The 20,967-nt window shown below is 36.6% G+C and overlaps 1 protein-coding gene across 5 annotated transcripts in view; it reads left to right on the top strand.

The window, feature by feature from the left end:
- The window catches only part of GRM8 (glutamate metabotropic receptor 8), a 335,277-nt gene that overhangs the window by 286,080 nt on the left and 28,230 nt on the right, over nt 1–20,967 (top strand). For all 5 annotated transcript variants that reach the window (XM_017818222.1, XM_017818227.1, XM_017818225.1 and 2 more), the window contains one exon: nt 1,934–2,869. In XM_017818222.1, coding sequence (XP_017673711.1) covers nt 1,934–2,869 — 936 coding nt within the window. The remainder of the gene's footprint in view (nt 1–1,933; nt 2,870–20,967) is intronic.

Raw genomic sequence — 20,967 nt, 5'->3', positions numbered from 1 at the left:
TACATAGTACTGTTCTTTTCTGAGTTATCCCAAACTTATCCAGAGATCTGGATTAATGAACATGCCTACTGTTGCCCCCCTTATCTTAGTATGTGACTAAATCACAAGCTTTGTATTTATTCTCCTAGCAACAGTGTGAAGGAGAATCTGTCTTTCCTATCACACTGATTTCATCACAACATGTTTTCTCTCATATCTAGTAGATGAAACAGCAGGGGTTATGCAGGCTTTGAGAATTTCAGTGATTAAAACCTGGAGATTGTAACAGAGGTGGACATTTTCTTAGCATGTCAAATACTCTGCTGGAGCTCTGTCAAAACTGTTTCATGCAGTACTGGGTTATTCTTGTGGGTTTTAGGAAACTAATTGCTTAAATGACTTCCTTTTCCATAGTCACCAGACAATGTATTTTGTGTAGTCATCACAGTCCTTGATATAAAATCTTGTTAACTTCTGTGGCTTCAGGACCAATCCACTCTCACTGAAGTCCTTGATAACTCTGAGGGTTCACAGAACTGGTTGTAGGAACATTTCTTGTCTCCTTGTTACTGTGTGGTCCCTTTTTTGCCCCTTTGAGTGGAGAATAATAGTGAGGCACAGAAGAGAAAAAGAGTCTGTCTGCTTTTTGCAGCTTCATTCACCCTGCAGAGTGCTGTAACTGGTCCTCTGGCTCTCTACAGAATTGCTGGCAATGCTACATTGTGATTTCCTCTCAAATCTGTTAAACATTTCTGGAAAAATAAACTTTAAAGGCTAAAATTATCCCTTTTGATAAGCTGTCCTCATTCTGTCCTCCTCCAGAAGAAACTAAAAACATTCCTGACTGAAGTTTTGTTACTGCTGTTCCACTTATAAATAAAACTCCAAATGAAACAAAAGTGCTAAGTACTTAATAGGCAAGAACAAGGAAAGCCCTTTGTCCTTGAGAGCTCACCATCTAACAAAGCAATGAAAGGTGGGACCTGGGAGCATCACAAAGTGATTCTGGTGACTGAAACCGGCTCTTTACTCCATGCATTCCTCTGGTTCACTCAGTTTGACCTCTGCATAACATGTTTTTACTAAGGGTAGGCTAAGGACAGCTGGAATAAAACAAAGTGAGAATTTAAAGTAGGAAATGCTTTGAATCCATGAGTTTCATATTCAGATTTTGTTTGTAAAGCATGCAGGAAGAACAGATAAGTGGATGAAAAAAGGTATATTTTGTTCATGTGCTGCTGTGGAGAAAGCTGGGATTTATAAAACAAGAGTGCATTGTTCTGTGCTACAAAAGGATCCCTGGACTTTTTATATCAGGAGAACTAAAGTAGTAGTCATGATATCTTTTTTCCCATTATTATTCAGAAAGCAGTATATACTCATTTTAGTCTTCTGGAAATATACACAAAACACTCGAGCATTTCAAGACTTGAAAGGTGGAAAAGTAAAGGTATCCACATTTGTGGAAGAGGTGGCATCACACATCTTTTTTTCTGGCACTCTTTGTCAGCTGATGCAAGGAGATTTTAATCCATTTCTTTACCGTACCAGAAATTTCTCTGAAGCTCACATAGCCTTATTTTGTAATTAAATGTTTGAGAACTACTGATATTTATATTTGCATGTGATTAACTTTTAAAGCACTGCGTACAGGGCTTTTTGCTTTTATACTAGCCTGGAGTCAATAAATACCTTTACAGATGTCAATGTGGTCGGCAGTAAAGAGGTAAATAGAAACTAATGACACTCATCAAGCTTGTGGCATGAATGATTTATTGGACACAATCATTTAACACTTTTATAAAGTCAATGCAAGGAAAAGAAACAGGTTTCTTATTATGGTAAACTGTATTTGTGCTGTCAGCATGAAGTGATTTATGACAAACCTGTGGCCAGGATTAGGATATTATAAATGAAGGAAAATAGAAGTCTCATTAATTTTTTATACCCACAGGTAGAAGACATGCAGTGGGCTAACAGAGAACGTACTCATCCAGCATCTGTCTGCAGCCTGCCCTGTAAAGCTGGGGAAAGAAAGAAAACTGTGAAGGGAGTGCCCTGCTGCTGGCACTGTGAACGCTGTGAGGGGTACCATTACCAGGTGGATGAATTCAACTGTGAACTGTGCCCCATTAATAAGAGACCAAATGCCAACCGTACAGATTGCCAGCTTATCCCTATAATCAAACTGGAGTGGCATTCTCCTTGGGCCATTGTGCCCGTCTTCATAGCTATTCTTGGTATAATTGCTACCACCTTTGTGATTGTGACATTTGTCCGGTACAATGACACACCGATCGTCAGGGCCTCTGGCCGGGAGCTCAGCTATGTGCTCCTGACTGGGATTTTTCTCTGTTACTCCATTACTTTTTTAATGATTGCAGCTCCAGATACAGTGGTCTGCTCATTTCGAAGGATCTTTTTAGGACTTGGCATGTGTTTCAGCTATGCTGCCTTGCTTACCAAAACAAACAGGATTCACAGAATATTTGAACAAGGCAAAAAATCTGTCACAGCTCCCAAATTTATTAGTCCAGCTTCCCAGCTGGTGATCACTTTCAGCCTCATATCCGTGCAGCTTATTGGAGTCTTCATCTGGTTTGGTATCGATCCGCCTCATACCATCGTAGACTACGGAGAGCAGAGGACACTTGACCCAGAAAATGCCAGGGGAGTCCTCAAATGTGACATTTCAGATCTTTCTCTCATTTGTTCCCTTGGATATAGTATTCTCCTGATGGTTACATGCACTGTTTATGCTATTAAAACAAGAGGGGTTCCAGAGACCTTCAATGAAGCAAAACCCATCGGATTTACTATGTACACAACCTGCATAATTTGGTTAGCTTTTATTCCAATCTTTTTTGGTACGGCCCAGTCAGCAGAGAAGGTAAGTTATATATTTACATATCAAAACATTACTCTTTTTCTATTTTCATTTCTCAATAACTACAGCATTACAACATTTCCACTCTTACAAATTAGTAATTTTGAATTATAATTGCAAACAAACTGTCAGAATTCAAAGATAATAAAATGTATGTTTCAAAAGATATGTTTCCTATATATTAACACAAGAAGCTGGACGTGATTGTAGTGTGGCTGGCATAATAATGTTGACATTTCCTCAATATATTCTTAAATGACTGTTTCTTCGAACATTTGTTATTGCCCTTCAGTGAAGCTCTGGCCCATTACATAAAGCACTATCAATCTTTGTTATTATCTACAGGTCTAGTAGAAATGGTTGCATTTCAAAAGCCTAAGAAGATCAACTTATATTTGTCAAAAATAATGAAGAAAAATGCTGGGACAGAATGAAAAGAATTACTTTTCTTTCTGGTTGACACACGGAACTTAAAAAAAAATGAAAAAAGAATAGGAGGAATGAATAGTGAATGAAGTATATGTAAAGTCATATAAAGCATAATTCACTAATTATTTACCCAGTACAAAAAGAAAACATTTTCATGATAATTTAATAGGAAATGAAATTATTCATACTTGGATGGTTAGTAGCACAAAACACATCAGACATTTATCTGTCCTTCTCTCAGTTCTAATGGGAAGGCAGAGGTAAATGTCGACTGTGAGTTTTTATCCACCTGATAGTGGTAAAAATGACAAGTTAGGTAAGAAAGGGCAATAATACTAGTATCAATCATCAAAACTGCAAATATTTGAAATAGGGAAAATCTTAAAAATAAGAAATTAAACTCATCAATCTTTTACATAGACTCTTGTTTTTCCTTCTAGAAGGTGTTTTTTACGATGTTTTCAAACATATATTTTAATTTAGCTGGAAAAGTCAGCATGTGTTCACTTAAATTGTGCAAACATTTGACATGTCTCTGGTTTAGAGGGCACCCTTCCCTGCAGAATTAAAGAGCAGCTCTGTATACTTTGATAAAACACTTGCTAATCCAAGCAGAGGAATTGTATGGGGGATAGAGTGTGACAGAAAAAAATATTTTCATCACTGAAAATTGGAGTAAGCAGGCCTACTGAATTGGATCAGGCTTACTTTCATGGCTCTTTGGATTAAGTTAGGGGAAGTAAGTACCAAGGTAATGGCTTATCACAGATAGAGTAAGTAAAAAATTCCCATTTGACATAGGAAAACATGGTTAGGTAAATTGTTTTTAACCTCTGACTATTTTGTATGTGTAGGCTTAAGTCAGAAAAACGCTTTGTTATATAAATGTGTGGTGCTTTTACCAGCTTGGTTCAGTCAGTTCTGTGGCAATACCTGAGCCAGAAGAATTGAGTCTTGAAATGAAAAATATTTCTTGGCTGGCAACCATGCAGTGGCTTTGCAGTGGTTTTGATTTACACCATTGGTTCACCTTGGCTTGTAGTAAAAGATGATTTGGATTTTACTTCTAAAGACAAGATTAATGAACACCTCTTTGGAATTTCTTTTATGAAACCCAAGGCTGAACACACAAATGATGCTAAATCGCACAGCTTCTAATACTAAATTTCATTTGCGAGTTACCCTTTTTTTTTGCACATGGTTTGTTTTTCTTCAGATAATGACTTTCAGGAGGGAAAAAAATGCTAATAGAGTAGCTATGTAACTAAAATAATTCTTTTGACAGTGCTTCTACCTTTTGCTGCAAATAAAAACATGCTTCCACATAGTCTTACAGACATCATCATAATAGTTTACATATTCCATATAATTAAATTGCTTCTCTGAATAGGACAAAATGTAGTATCTTAATGCATACTGTCTGATTAAACTCCAAGTTTCTCGATGAATGCATAACACTATAAGAAGCATCTTAAAAACAAAGTAATATAGTCTATTACATTTTATTTGAATTTTGATATTATCATCTTTTTGAAAGATGAAACAAAGGGAAAACTTAAACACACTTTTGTTAGTGCTTTAAGATCCCAGGCTCATGCTACAAGCTCATTGAAGGGGTTTTTCGTAAAAAATATACAAGGCTCGAAAAATCTATCCAATGGATTTATTAAAAGGGCCTTCAGTTCTTTTTATACCTTGAGAGAGTGCATGGGAGAAGATGCTACACACGTTTCTTGGGAGGTCAAATAACATGCTTTTACTGGTAAACTTTAGAAAATAACGTAACTTGGCCAAAGTTCAAAGGGCAGCATTCAACTAAAATAAAGTGTTTCACAAAACATTGACTTAGCACATGCTAACCCCACACAATTTAGCAAAATTCAACCCATCCAGCTCTAAGTTACCCAAATATCAAGAAAGGAGATCAGGAGAAGAAGAAGTACAGGAAGAGAGAAAGAGATAAAGAGAGAATTATGGTGATTACCAAGAGTCCTGTGCAATTCAAGCTTCCACGTGTCCAGATGGTAGATACCAGATCAGTAACGACTGGGTCAGAACCACCTTGTGGGGAAGAGAGAGAGAGAGAGTGTGTGTGTGTGTGTGTGTGTGTGTGTGTGTGTGTAGGGGGAAGGGATGAGTAGAACCTCACGGAGGTGGGGTGACATCATATCCCTCATGGCAGCCCCTGGAACTCACATGGGGAAGCCCTGGAGTATTTGTCAGTTACAAATAACCCAAGAAAACTTCAACACACCACACAACCTGGAGCCCCCTAACCCCGCTCAGATTGGCAGGGACACTGAGGACACTGCCCCTCACCCTGTCCTGGAACCCCAGAGAGGCTGGTGGGTCAGAGGCCCTGCCTAGAGGAGTTGGCCATAGGGACCAGAGCAGACAGAACCAAAGGCATATGTTTGCCACATGTCGTGGCCCTGCCATCTGGAAGTGTGAAAACTGATCTTCCACAAGAAGCTTCCAATGATAGCTATATAATCTGTCTCTCCCTCTTTCTCCTTCTCTCTTCTTGCTCCCTCTGCTTCTCTTTCTTTGCTCCTTTCTTGATTCTTTGGGTGGCTTGGAGCTGGAGAGGTTGGATTTTGACTTACGTGTTGCTGACTAGTGTGTGCTGGGTCAGTATTGTGGTGGAACATTTTGTCTAGCCTGTGTGGCACTCTTTGGAACTTCTGCCAAGTTCCCTTATTTTCTCCCCTAAAATATCAATAAAAATACCTCTTGGGAACAAGTCTGAGGCTTATTCTCTTGACACTATCTTGAGGTATTAAAGAACCCGCTGTATATATTTTTAAGTAAGACTCCTGGCTGAGCCCATGAGCAAGCAGCTCCGGGGCTGGAGTGTTACACGAGACAGTAGGGCCATGAAAATGTGGAGGCTTCATGGTGTTGGTTTTATTTGCTCTGGCCCCCTGTGGCCACCCTCCGCAGGTGGGGTTCCCGGTATGCCAGTCACTCTAGGGTGGGGTTAGGGGCTCCAGAGGGTGTGATGTGGGGCAGAGCTCCTAGCTGCACCAGTGATCCTCAAGAAGCCAGGAGGGAGGGACAGCACCATTCCACCTTGGCAGAACTCAATCTAACCCCCTCCACACACAGGCAGAGTTGTTTTGAGCCAGTGAATTTCTTTCAATCCATCAGAGTGCTTACTCACATTGCAGTTATTTAAGAATCCTGAAATTATTTTTTTTTAATGGCTTGAGTTTACTCAGAGAGAACAGAACAATAAAAACTGGGGATCTTAAAGTACTGTTTTAAAGCAATGTTTCCTTTTGTGAAATGTTGACAGTAATAAAATTTAATATGACATTAATTGCCAACTACTTGTACTTCAAGTTACTAACCTTAGACACGCTTCTGTTTCAATAATAAGTAGTTAAAATTTTCAAAATGTTTTGAGGAACTCCAGTTTTCCTAAACATCAACAGTGCTTACAACAATAGCAGAAGTCATTAAGCATTTTTTGAAAGAGAGGTTGTACTTAATTAACTATTCGGTGAACACATATGAAATAGCAAGCCTACTGAGAAGCTTTTTTTATTTTTTATTTCACTGTTCACTATATTTCCACTGATAAAAAAAAATATGACCTGGCTGAAAACAGGTATCTAGAGCCAAGATTCAGAGATCATCCTGGAAAAGTTAACTTTACATTTAATGTCCTTGAGATCAATTTCCAAAAGTATAAATTTGCTAAGAGATTCTGGATAGAATCTAGAGGGGTATAAACCTGTAGACTCAGCACAAATCCATAAATTGAGTGCTAGTGTCCATCAAACTTCAAATATGTATGATGAAGGTCATTTAAATAAGCATAATGACTTATCTGCAGACAGACTAGGAATCTTGATGATATGTTCTTGCTGTGAAGCACAGAATGAGTAACTCCTGTCTTTCCACTGTGCTTATGAGGATCCTTGGGTCTTTAGCTTGTGAATACAGCTGAGTTAAATGCCTGAATTTGCATGCTGTGTCATATCCATAAGACAAAACATAGTAAAAGTTAAGGTAACTTGACAATATGCAGTGGGAATATGTTGATTTATAGTCTTGACATTTATAGCATTTTTAACAGTCCTTTATAAGAGATGTTGCTCCTATTCATTCATATTACTACAGTTTACACGTAAGTTTAAAACTAATATAAAATTGAGAAAACTACTTTATCATATTTAAGAAATTAAAAATAATATATATATATATGGATAATTAAAAAAAGGTTAAAATGCCAATCCAAAATAACTTTGTGTAACTCAAGCTTGGTGGCTTTTATAGATCTCCATGTTCAATGATTTGTCTTAAATCTCAAGCAGTAGAATATAAACCCTCTGTGTTATTAAACATGTCATTTTTAGATTGTCATCTTTACAGATGTTCTGCAGAGAAAGCAAGGACATTGATTTTAAGTCCTGTCTGATTTTTATTTTTGTCTAATTCATGACTTTGTCCATTTATGTTCATGCCTGTTTTGGCAGCAGCTGCTTTACGAAAGAAACCCACTACAAATAGTTAAATTATTCAAATGTGTCATTAAACTGGAAGAAAAATGGACTCCTAAGACATAAACCAATTTTCTAATACTTACGTAAATGTCAGTAACGTGCTTTAGAGGCAAGGGACAGAAATTCTGTGAGAAAGCATTCTGCGAATATAATCTCTGTCATGCATGTGTACATGGCAAAACACTGGGAGTACTGGGATCATCTGAGATAGAGATGTCTGAAATGTCATGATGACTGGAATGCTACAGAAAAAAATTGCTGAATTTAGCTGAGTGATTAAAATAGATGTTTGATGAACGTCTGGGTAAAATAAAGTTAAAATGGCAGACTGCACAGAAACCATCTGAGGATAGATGGCTGTCTAAAGTACATCCCTATCTGATAAACTGAACTTTGTAAATTTCCTTCCTTTCAACATTTTTGACAGGTGGATAAATCATGATTATTTACAGATAATAAAGCCATCAGTTATTATATTAAACTGGAAATACTCTGTTTTGAATGAGAAGATGAATACTTGTTTCCCATATTGAGAAAAAAGAGAGGTTGCACTTTCTGCTAAGGAAAGACCATAAAAATCACTGCATAATATCTTCCTTCTCCTCTAACCGGAAGCAGTTGAAAATCTAACAAGACAGATAAATTTTAATGTATTTCCAGTTATTTTGACAAGTCTGACCTCTCTTTTCATAATTGCAGTATAGGCAAAATAAATTGTAACATATGGTAGAAATCTTCCCATAAATTATTATCCTTATGATTTTACTATTCCAACTGTTATCATGTTGGATTTATTGCTCAGTGGATCTTATATGTAGATCCATCTGGTTTTTAGTAACATTAAAAGAAGTTAGAAACAATACTAAAATTATTCCAATATTAATATCTGACCTGTAAATTACTGCTGTAGTTGTCAAAAGAAAGAAATCCAGGTCACAGTGGGAGGGAGAGGTAGTTCCAGTAAGTTATGTAGTGAGATACGTTCATTAGCTTAAAGAAAACAACTACTAATGGTAATTCAAGTAGCGACTCCTTACTTTCCCCACATTTCTACAAAAGTTATGCAAATCGTCTTTGTGTGTGTTTATGCTATGAATCCCTGTATTCCTGTGACTGTAAGAAAAGAAAGCATCTAAACAATTCCTCAGTCGGAGCTGATGAAGCAGACTGCACTGTTCTTCACCTGAAAGCATTGTCTTCTAATCCTGATCATACTCAGAGATCTAGCTCGGCAGTAAGTCCATGCAATACACATCATAGGAAACAGCTTAGAAAGGCAATTTATCATTTTAGTATTTCTTTCATTTTATGAATAATGTTTGGCTTGATTAAACTAGAAACTTTGCTGCCAACACTCTGCATATCATGAGGATTAATATGAGGAATATTTGGAACAGTTTCTATTTTTCCTTATTACAAGAAAGAAAGTTAGAAGACTGCTGAAGCAATACTTTCCACATTCATCAGTTTATCATTGTTCAAAACTCAATTTCTGTACTCTTAATTTTTTTTTGTCAGGATCTTTAGAATAGGGGAGGACCTACAAGATTATAACAAAACTATCAGCACTTGAATTTTTTCATGCCTAAACTACAAGTCTCAGGAAACTGGGCTTGCTTAGCCTGGAGAAAAGGAGGCTCAGGGTAGATCTTATTGCTTTCTACTTTCTGAAAGGAGATAGTAGTGGGGTAGATATTGGTTCTTCTCCCAGGTAACAAGCAATAGGACAAGAGGAAATGGCCTCAAGTTGCTCCCGGAGAGGTTTAGATTGGATAGTAGGAAAAGTTTCTTCACCGGAAGGGTGGTCAAGTATTGGAACAGGCTGCCCAGGGAAGAGGTTGAGTCACCATCCCTGGAGGTATTTAAAAGATATATAGATATGTCGTTTAGGGACATGGTTTAGTGGTGAACTTGGCAGTGTTAGGTCAATGACTAGACTCAATGATCTTAGAGGTCTTTTACAACTCAAATGATTTCATGATTTTATGTTTTGGAACAGAAAATTAGTTAAAATTCACCAGATTGTCTGATAGAAATATCCCTCCCTTTCACTGGAAATTGTATGTTAAGAAAGAAGATTTTTGCGATGTTTTCTCATTTCATGTTTTTCCAAATTAAATATTTTATAAGCTAAATTATTTCTATGTTGGTAATTTCTTCAGTTTTTTCACCTAATCCTTAGCAGAAATTAGGATTTTGTTTTTCTGCTTTAGAAGCAGAGTGTTAAAAAAGACGTGAAAAAGAGTATGACTGAATTGCAATTTATTGCCCAACCTTCCTATGTTCCCTTTCTGTCCAAGAGGGAAGTTCCTTGTTCTTCGCTTATCCATGAGGCAGCATGTTTCCCTCCAGCTGGTGAAGATATTCAGTGCAGGTCAGGTCATGGCCCTTGCTGAGTCCACCCAGCTGACTGAACAAATGGTTGCAGCAGACCCACGAATCTCTTCTTCCCTCTCCAGCCCTTCATGAGCCGATGTAAGAGGAAAAAGGAGTAGTCATACTTATCCTATGTGTCAGCATTAACTGCAAAAGCTGCCTCTAATTAGAAACCATGTAAATACAGAGATCCTCATTTCTTTCAAAAGTTGCTTTGTGGGAACCCATTCCAAAAGTTATTTCTTAGGAAAAGTATGCGATTAGAATCACAAGTGAAAATTACTAAAAGAAGTTTCTTAGCTAATAAATGAGACAAAAATAATGGATTAGGTTATTTAAAATATTGTAGGCATCTAGAAAGGGATTTTTTCAGCTTCAGCCTTTTCTATCTTTTTGAGTTTAAGTTGAACTTTGGAGACAGAGCAGTTCTGATATTTAAAGAGCATAATTTCACAAGTTTTAAACTATTTTCACTTTCTTAAACTGAAAAATGTTAACTGTACTGTTAACTGTAAAACTAGCTATGCCTTAAAAAAAAAACAACTCACTTATGAAAACATTTCTGACCGGCTTTCAGGCCAAGTACTGACTTTCATAGAAAATACTACTTTTTAAGGAAATTCTAACCTGTTTAGATTTTCTGTTGTTCAGCATAGTGCATACTCGGGTTTCAGTAAGTGTTCTTGCTAAAGCAGGACTTTGTGCAAAGCTACTGCATACATAAGTTTAAAGACTCGGCTTTATTGTTTTAAGATATGCTTATTGTCTTTAGATTGCAATTTCATTTCCCTGTTTACTTTTATACTAATTAAGCTACTATAATTTTGAGTATGTACACTGAGCACTGATTTTAATTATAAGTTTGTTTGGAGATATAAGAGAGAAAATACCAGCTTCTCTAAAAAAGAGGTGGAATATTTAGTAAAACATAGCCTTTTTTTTTAGTGAAGTGAGATGCTCATGTGTGCACCTGAAGGTTGTAAAGCCCTTTTCTTTTCTGCATAGTTGAATGTCTGTTCCAGTATGAGCATTGAGCTGCCATACCAAGTTGTATACATTGAAGAGATGTGCATCTGCCACATAATGGAAAACACTAGCATTTTGCTTGTCTGACATGTTTGCTTCTGGCCCCATCATGAATGATGGCTTTTCTCCCAAAGACAGGAAAGAGCTGCCAGAAAAATTAAATTTGTCTGTGATCAGCTCCTTATCCCATCGTAGAGAATGTCAGAGAGTTGGTAACATGTAGTTGAAGACGGTCTTGTGTGCTACAGAATTTTAAATAGATCTTTTTGGCTACTTGCTGGCTTCTGTGATAAGTAATTCATTCTAACTGGAAGCAGAAACAGTTTTGTCAAGCATAGATAGCTAAATAACTCTTCATCTTTTTTTTTATAAAAGAATGATCAATAATCACAGAAAGTTTGTAACAGACCACAAATGTTTCACTGATATAATTTGGAAAAAAATTTATGCCTTATCTACTGTATTTCTAGAAATCAGATTCACCTCAAAAAAATATTGATATTTTGGCTCTGATTTCTCCAGTGCCAAAAATCTGGTTGTCTTCAACAAGTGTAGTTAAAGATAAATCCTTCCAGCACTTAAAAGATCTTAGGTTCCTGGGGCACTGTAAGGGCTGATTTATTTGCATAAAGCAAATAAATCAAACTAGTGATAACACAAACTGTAAAGAAAACAACTTTAAGAAAATTATCATTTACTGAAAAATTGTAAGTAGACAGGAAGAGGGATTTTTTTCAGCTAAGAATGATATGATAAACCCACTGACTGGGAAAAAAAGCTATCAGTAATAGGAAGTTAATTGGAACTATCTTTTACACTTTTACCCTTGTTAAGACAAATAGAAAATCTTTAAATAAAACACCGTCTAGAAATTGTGTTGGAACTATTTCTGGCATAGTGTTGTGAGATTTCTTTTACTTGCTAGCTCTTGCCAAGGTGGAAGCAATATGTAAATAGTTTTTGTTGTAGCTTTAACAATGCTTGTGCCTTACTGAAAACAAATAAACACATGTATGAAAGTCAAAAAACCGAACAAGCTGAAAATGCTTTTAGCTGGGCTTTGAGTAGATATTCAGCTTCTTGTCTTTCTTATCTCCTACTACAGTAATTCCAATTTTGCATAACACTATCAACATTTTGATCTTACAGATAGGCTAAAATGCTGTGGACTGGTAAATTGTCATGCATAGGCTTAACCTAAATAGCAATGCATATACAAGCTCATCACATATCACATCTTGAACTTGACATGTGATCAGCACCTAATCAAAGACACATGACCCTGCATTTCCTTTAGAAAAATAATATTTTGAAGCACAACTATGGTGACTCAACTAAAGTTAGTTATGGAAAGCACAGTTGGTTTATGTGTGTTTCACCCCCTTGTGACCATTTTGTTGAAGAATTGTTATAATTTGTGTAGCTGAGAAGATGTCAATAAATTGGACATCCAATCAAAATACACTATCCAGAAAAAAATCTAAATATTTATAAGCCCAGTAAAATTTATAACAGAGTTGCTAAATATAATAAAATTCTAAAATTTTCTGACTGTGAGGGACAGTGACTGTTAATTTCATATCTCATAAAGATGTAAATACTAGGAACCAGAAAATGATTGAAGTCTGATTTCACACAGACTCGTAAGCTTTATGCTTACTCTTAAAAAGTAAAACTAAATCTATTACGGGAATAAATGTTTAATTAAATTGTTATGTTGGCGTGGTATTTTGGTGCTGAAAAAATCTCCAGAGCAGTTAATTAGGGGTGAGATAAGAAAGGGTTTATTTTGCCAAGGCTAAGATGTTACAAGACGCGCGCCAGCCGTGCTTGAGATGTTACATTTTATAATACCATCCATCCAATCCCAGATGTGTCCACCCTGTGGCCTTTACTCTGGACCGCCCCGGGGTCCACCCCCTGAGAAATGGGTCTGGGGGTTTTAGGACCCCATGTTCATCCCACCTTCCTCTTCATCAGAGCACAAAGGGTACATAGTTTCCTAATTCTTGACTGTATTCTGTGGTTTAGGCCTTGATATGCTGTTCTACCAACAATCTAGGCCTTGCCTTGACAAAAGACTGAACATTTCTGCTGTATTCAGGGGTAGGATTGATATAGGGAGCATAGAATGGGGTAAGAGGGTTAAGGAATGTGTAAACAAGGGTGCTAGAGAAATGGACAAGGGACAAAGGAGGGGGGGGATGCTGCTTTTAAAATCTACTTCCACTACTTATAAAACTTACAAGTCTTACAAATATTAGAAAAATAAAAAAACATTAGGGGCTTAAGGCATCAGTTAGCACTGAATATGCATGTGTGTGTTTACAAGTATTTCCTTCTACATAACTGTAAGCTCTTTCTTGCGTGAAACCAGAATAATTAGTATAAAATGCCCAGCAAAAGTGATAATTTCAATACATATATAAGCAAATTCTAAAATAAAAAGTCTTAAATTGGTTATACATGACTAATTTTTTTTAAAGTGTATCTTTCAGTTTACAGTGCAGTTTCTTGACAGGGGATAAAATAACAATGGAGAAATCCATATGAGCTAATCCAGGAGGATCAGAATTTAACTGTAGCAGAACATTATTTTTTTATACTAATCTAGATAAAAACACAATAATTATGAAATATCTTCTTAACTTTGGACATGCATTGTCAGTGTGTACATAGAATTTTAATTTTTCTCTTCCTAAAATGGTGCTTTCCAGACTTGAGAGTGATTTCATAATCAGTCAATTTACCAGAAACATGGCCCTAGTAGAACAGTCAAATTATTGTTTTCATGGTGATTATTAAGGTCATGTTCACTTGATATTGTGAAACATATGAATGGGGTTAAAGTGATGTTATGAGGCTTGTTGCTAGAACTGATGATACAGCACCTGCATAAACCTGTTTTTTACAGAAAACATCCTCTTTTCTGCCATTGTACAATAAGAATAGCTGAACAATGAAGGGAAGAAAGGAAAAGGAGTAGATTTTCATTTTTTTTAACCCACTGAACTCAAATGGAATAGATTAACAACAGGTATTCACAGGTATTGTGAATGCCATTCAACGGGTGCTGCAGAACATTTCCCAGTTACAAATCAGCAAGGTCAGGAGAAGATTAGTTGAGAAGTAGGGAACTATTTAAGAGACAGTGTTCAGTGGGAAATTGTGAAAAATATTTTTAGATCTGATACTAAGGAATACATGACATTTTGCAGTTTCTTTTCTAGTAAGTCAGCAGTCATAATTGAGTGACGTATAGCAGAAGAACTCACAGCAGGCAGATCATCTATCTCCTAATCTAGTCATCAAAAAGACACAAGCAAACCAATGTGGCATGATACTGAAATTGGTCCCAAAGCCCAAAACTTCTTTTCAAACAGTCTCTGTAAGGGAATTGTTTGCACCATTTGTTTTCCTTAAGAATGGATCTACTGAAAGTGTGCTTTAGAAGAAGTCCTACATATACAGTGCAAATTATGGTACAAACGGAAGCAGCTTCCTCCAGAACACATCACCTTATATGCCTTTGAGCCATCACACTGCATAAAATTTTATTGACCACAAAGATCACAAATCTCCATCAAGGCTTCCAGATTTCCAAGTTGGAAATTTCTCTGCTATTCCCTCCACACTATTTGCCTTGTAATGAGGCTTGTAATTTCTTTGCTTCCAACCAGCACCAAAGCTATAACCTTTGTCCTTTTCCATCTTCATTTTTTTGCTGTTTAAATCCTCTCGTTCCCCTGTTAACTTACTTGTCCAATCCTCTCTTATTTCCCTCTGAGCTTGTCCAAGGTAGAGTAGTCATTGCAGCTAGTACCATCTTTCTTCTTATATCTAAATATGTTACACACATATCATCTTACATTCAAAATCCTAGTTCTCTTCTGTGTGACCTAGGACTTAGACCCTCCACACACTCCCTGTTTCACTTCCTTCTCCCTCTCTCCCTCCGCCCCTCCCTCATGCAGCATTCTCAAATTTATCCAAGTTCTAGTTCCTTTATTTAGTGCTGTATCTCTGAAGGGTTTGGATAAAGCCACAATAAAATAAGTGGGAGTTTTGCCAATATTAAGAAGCATTAATGCCCCAACTACTCTTAACTCTTCCTTTAATCCTTCCTCTATACACATCCCATCTATGTTTCAAGCTGCTGGAAGCTTTTCTAAAGGAACCTGTGTAAGTTAGAATTTTGTGCATCTGTGTTACATATGAATCTAACTGGGGAATTTGACATTGTATTTTATTTATCTAAGACATAGGTCATATTTGACCTGGCTTTAACTTGAGCTGCTGTTCTATACTTTTGTGTTGTTTTAATAAACAGCCAATGTGTATTTGAATTCTCCTGCATACCAGGAGAATGACATAAAAATACATTACTGGTGGTTCTGGTTTTCTAAACACCTAAAACAGGAAAAGTGTCAAATACATTATGTCCTTGAACAGTGTGATACATTGCCTTGCAGTAGAAGTTTGTGAGCACAAAGGAGGCATAGATGGAGGAAAGAAATATGCGGTGTGCTTTCTCCTGTCTCCCAGGCAGGGATGTAACAAGCAGATCTCGTTGACTGACTGTTTCCTTTTTTTTTAGTGTTTCCCTTTGTACTCATGTAGCTCTGTATGGTAGTTGGGTGAGTTTCATGCTAGACTGTGGGCTAGAAGGAAGCACTGTCAGTTGGCATTGCTCCAGCTGCACTTGCTCTGAGAAGGTGGATCAGAGCCAGGCATTTTAGGATTTGACTATATCCATTTTCTCTCTAGGTAGCCAGAATATACAAGGAAATGTCAAAACTACAGTTGAACATGCCTTTTCTCTATGACATAAGTTAATGTGGTTTCTACACCTCTCTGCTGGAAAAAGTTATTTGTGTTTCAAAACATTGACAGCAGGGTGAAGATCTACTTTGATAGTCTTTTTATTTTTTTCTTAATTGAAACGAAGACAGTTTAAGTGCTGCCAGTTTCATCTTATAGAATGTACTAATACCTTGCAGAGCACTGTTTACTATAAGCCTAATTAGTAATTTCTATCTCCTCTACATGACTAAAATAAAAACTTTTGTAAAATTATACTAGACTTTTTATCTACCGAATTAAAGGATTAAGCCTGATTTTAATTGTCATCTGAATACTAACACAAGCTCTTTGGGCCTCTTTGTCCGTGGATGAACAGACACATTTCTCTTAATGTTAAAGCTGTTGTGCACACATATTGACAGAAGACTAGACCCCCGTGTTGCAAAATGAAACCATCGGCACCTGTCCAACACATGTAATGCCTGAGAGTCAATGCCGAGACCTATTTTTACTGCAGTGAGTGCTACCATGCTGTTTAAAATGACGGAGTGTAAGCAAGTAACTTAGATCTAACCTGTCAGGTTAGCCAGCTGTGATGTGTTTCTGAGCACCAGAGTGCTTATTTTCTCAGTGATTTTTTCCCTTTTTTGTTCTAGTTTTTCAGCTCTGGTAAACAATATTCTCTTCCTCCTACAAAGCCACCCACTTGGGTGAAGGATATTTCACAGACGCCCCACACTCTATGCCTTTACGCTTGTTGAAATCACTTTTTCAATATATTCACAATTCATCTTTCTCTCTTTTTTTCCCATTAACCAAGGCCTCTTTCACTTATTTTGAAGAATTCTATTCTCTTTCCTTAAGAGTTTTAAGTGTACATGTTTTCTTATTCAGATGATGACTGCGTTTTGCTCACAATCTAAAGTGTATGTGTAATGTCTGTGTTAAAAAGAGAAAAAGGAAAGAAAGTCCTCTGTTGCTTCCTAGAAGCTTAAGTACCTAGATTTGTCAGAGAACATTAAGGAAACTAGAGTACATGTAATTTTTAAAGACGAGTCTTGTTGTCCTGTTTCTTCACTTAGGCAAGTCACCCCCAGATACAGTCTATTAAAAGTATACTTGTCTGCAATTTCAGATATCATGTCTGCTTATTTCAGATGAATAAACAGCTGTCTAATAGGAGATGTAGTTATTTTACAAGTACAGAACAAACATTGAGTAAATGTTTTAACAAACAGGTTGTTTGTGTTTAGGGAGCAGGCTGGAAAGAAGCTGAAGAAAAGCCTGGTTTTCTTGAAAAGTCTAGAAATCTAATATTTTAATATGCCCAAGACATTCTACAAGAACTTGACTTCCTAATCCTAATTTTGTATCTACTAGATATATACAGTTCATGCAAAGTCCAGCCCCTTAATTCTATGTTTATCTTTTGACTCAATATGCATGATAGACATTCTTCCTTGTATTTGTTACATATATTCAGTTGTGTTCTAATATTACTGAAGAATTTTGAGAAGAAGCAAAACATCCAGTAGCTGTTCTGGAAAGTTTATGAAAGCAGCAGGTTTCTGTTTTCAGTGAACAACTTTTCTGGACTTTTTTTCCAATGAGTGACTAGATAAAGATTGTCATGAAAGGGCTTCTAGGACTGCACAAGGAGAAAGTTTTAGTAAAGGATTGCCTTTTTTTTTCTGTGTTCTGATTTGGTTATGCAAATGAGGAGAAACTAGCTGTCAGTAGATGGAAAATCAGATGTGGTAATATTGAATTAATTCTCAGCAAATGGTGTTTGGATCGCTTATAATATTAATGAAGGTGGGCAGGACATTTGGTGGAGTCACTGTCCTGAAAGTTTGCCATTTGGACAGAATTTCACATGATCACTGTACAGAAAACATTGCTGCTTTGTACCTAGATCCTGATTTTTTTTCACAGCATGAGAGTACCAGGTCAGTGGTCTTCACCTCTGTTCCCAGTATTCCTACAAATCCAGGCATGAAGCTCTACTTTCAAATTTCAGTTTAATTAAGAGTTTTCCATGTGGATTTAAGGTATGTTAAGCCACTTTTTTGAGTCTATGAATGAGTTAATACATGTGTTGGAAGACACACCTGCATACCCAAGCCATGCTGGGTAGTTTTATAGCAAACATTGCTTACAGTTATATCTAATTCCGTGCTCTGACCAGCCATTATGACATGGTCGTTGGAAGAGCTATTCATCGAGAACTAGGATGGAATGGAATAGAATAGAATGCAATGGAATAGAATGGAATGGAATAGAATAGAATGGAATGGAATGGAATGGAATAGAATAGAATAGAATAGAATAGAATAGAATAGAATAGAATAGAATAGAATAGAAGTAGAATAGAATATTCTGGTTGGAAGGGAACTACAGCAATCATTTAGTCCAACTGCCTGATCACTTCAGAGCCAAATTCAAACACAGTTCTGGAGATTCAGCAAGATATTATAATTGTTTTGGTACCATGAAGTCCAATGGAACAGATCAGCACATCAATTAAAAAGATTAAATTCATTAGGAGTTCTTTTTTGTTATGTACTATTTCATATCACACAGGACACTTCAAAGGAGGCAAAGAGCCACAACTGCTGTACTGGATTATTTGACAAAAACACATCAGCAGATAGTTTGTCTAGTGTTCCTATTTCTGCTTTCAGGTAATTTTTTATAATAATTGAATTTCCATTTTGCCACAGAATAAAATCTATGCAAGCTGACAAAGACACAAAATAAAACCCTCTAGTTAATGCAGTATTTTCGTAATTGAAGCTTTCATGCACCCTTAATTTTGTCACTCTGAGACACATAAATTCTGTAGATCTTGAAGTAGCTTCCTCTTCTTTTTGACTGTGCCAAAAAGTGAAAGGGAAGGAAGAGAAAATATCAGTCCTTGTTCTTTCTTGAATATATGGGTTGTTGAAGCTAGTATTTTGGACATGAAAAACCCCAAAATGGAGCACAATAGGAGAAGAGAAAGGATTGACTAGGTGTATAGAGAGACAATATGCTATAAATTCTGAAGGGAGTGGGTCACCTGTACACGATCTCTTATGACATACTGATGGCAGAAACATCTAAAAAGCTTATTACGGCTTTGGATCATTTTTTTTCCTAAGAGAAAAGATTATGTTAGGCTGTAGGATGTTGCCGCATTCCAGTGAACTTGTATGATAAGTTTGGCTTCTCGCAAAACAAGATAGAACATGACTCCTAAACTGGTCAGAGGAGTAATTTCTGCACAGCACTTTGTGCCACTTGAAGTACCTGGAAAAGACTGGAAAACATTACTTCCTAGTGTGGATCTCAGTGTATCCCTACAGTGGGGTCAGCCACTGTGTGCAGTTATTATGTGACCAATGAAGCCTTCACAAATCTATGTTGTTTAGTAGAACATAAATGGATGGAATTCAATTTTCTGAGTTTGGACTACCTTTTACAGAAATATATATACCTGAAGATGAACTGCAGATCTCTCACCACTGGTAATGTGAAAGAGCAAATCTAAATGAACAAGCATAGCAGACCCAAGTCCTACCATGCATTTTAAGATCAGTATAAAACTCTACACAGGAAGACTTGAAGGTGGTGAATATTGTGGGTAATATTGTGTCCTCTGGGATGCAGGGTACTCTGAAATGTCACAGTGTTGATCACTTGGGTCAGACAGCTGAAATTTATCGAAGACATTGTCCAATTCTTAGTGTGTGAAATCTTTGTAATAAAAGGAAACATTCTTTATTTAAAATAAAAATTAAAAATCAAGGAAAATCATCAATATACAGGACACATTGGCTACATCTCCAATGCTGAACAAAGCAGGAATAGAAACTACAGTAGCTACATCCATACAACAGGGCACATAAAAATATAGCTCTTCTGGATCTGTTGTGGTGCATCTTTGGACCTGGAACATAACAGCTACTTTTTTGGTGCATTTTCTTTTCCTTTTCAAAGTGTCTGAAATAATTTAAGGGCACACAGCATATGAGATAATTTTTTGTTATAGAAATCTCACTCTATAATATGGGGCCTTTACCATAGGATCATGCAAAATTTGTGAATTCATTTCCTGCAGGGATAGTGACTGTATAAAATGGAGACAGGCATATTTGCCAAGGCTTTGTCAATACTGCCTTGGAAGTGGTAGTTGATTTTTTCCCTGAACTGCTCCTGAGCATTTTCTCTGAGAATAATACTCTATAAAGGAGTTAATTAGGAAAAGAAAGTTGGGATTCTGGCTTCAGTGAATCTTGAATTGTTAATTCATGTAGAAAATTTCGATTTGAAGATATGGAAAATAAAATTCCAGGATGCTCTGTAGCAAGGTTCTGAAGCTACTATTCTGGGAAATATGAGACAAAGTCCCTCCATTCTCAAGAATGGTTGTGAGGCAAAACAACAATATTTTATGAGGTAAAAGGGTGCCACCAACTCTTCTGTCTCTCATAGTTCTATTTGATTTCATTTGTTTTTCTTTAGGGGCCTTAAGAGAAAATATATTAATTAAAATGGTTAACATAATTGACTTTGGTTTTTCTATGAGCAAAATCAGAGTAAATGCATCTGGTTCAATCGCAATTTCTGAGTGATGTCTCATTTGCCAAACCAGAGGGAAAAAATTGTCCTTGATTTAACTTCACTATCTTGTGTCCTTCCTTCATGGAGTGCTGTATATAATATTCCACAGTAGCCCTAGGGGAAACACAGCCTTCGGCTACAGTTACTTGTAAATGGGAACTGATGACTAACATAGAAAAATTGCACAGCTCCTTTCCCAGGAGATAATGGATATCTCAGGATATCTCTGCTGAATTGATTGCTGACCTTGAATCTTTTAGTGACTTTTAAAAGTATGACAATAGTCTTTGTTACTGGCAATTCCATACAGAATTCAGTGTAGTCTTTTCTAAATCCATTGGCACTCAAGGC

Source organism: Lepidothrix coronata, unplaced genomic scaffold (genome assembly GCF_001604755.1).
Source record: "Lepidothrix coronata isolate B3197 unplaced genomic scaffold, Lepidothrix_coronata-1.0 Scaffold66, whole genome shotgun sequence".
Taxonomy (NCBI): domain Eukaryota; kingdom Metazoa; phylum Chordata; class Aves; order Passeriformes; family Pipridae; genus Lepidothrix; species Lepidothrix coronata.
Note: the sequence above shows the minus strand (reverse complement) of the source record. Positions and strands in the feature narration are given on the sequence as shown.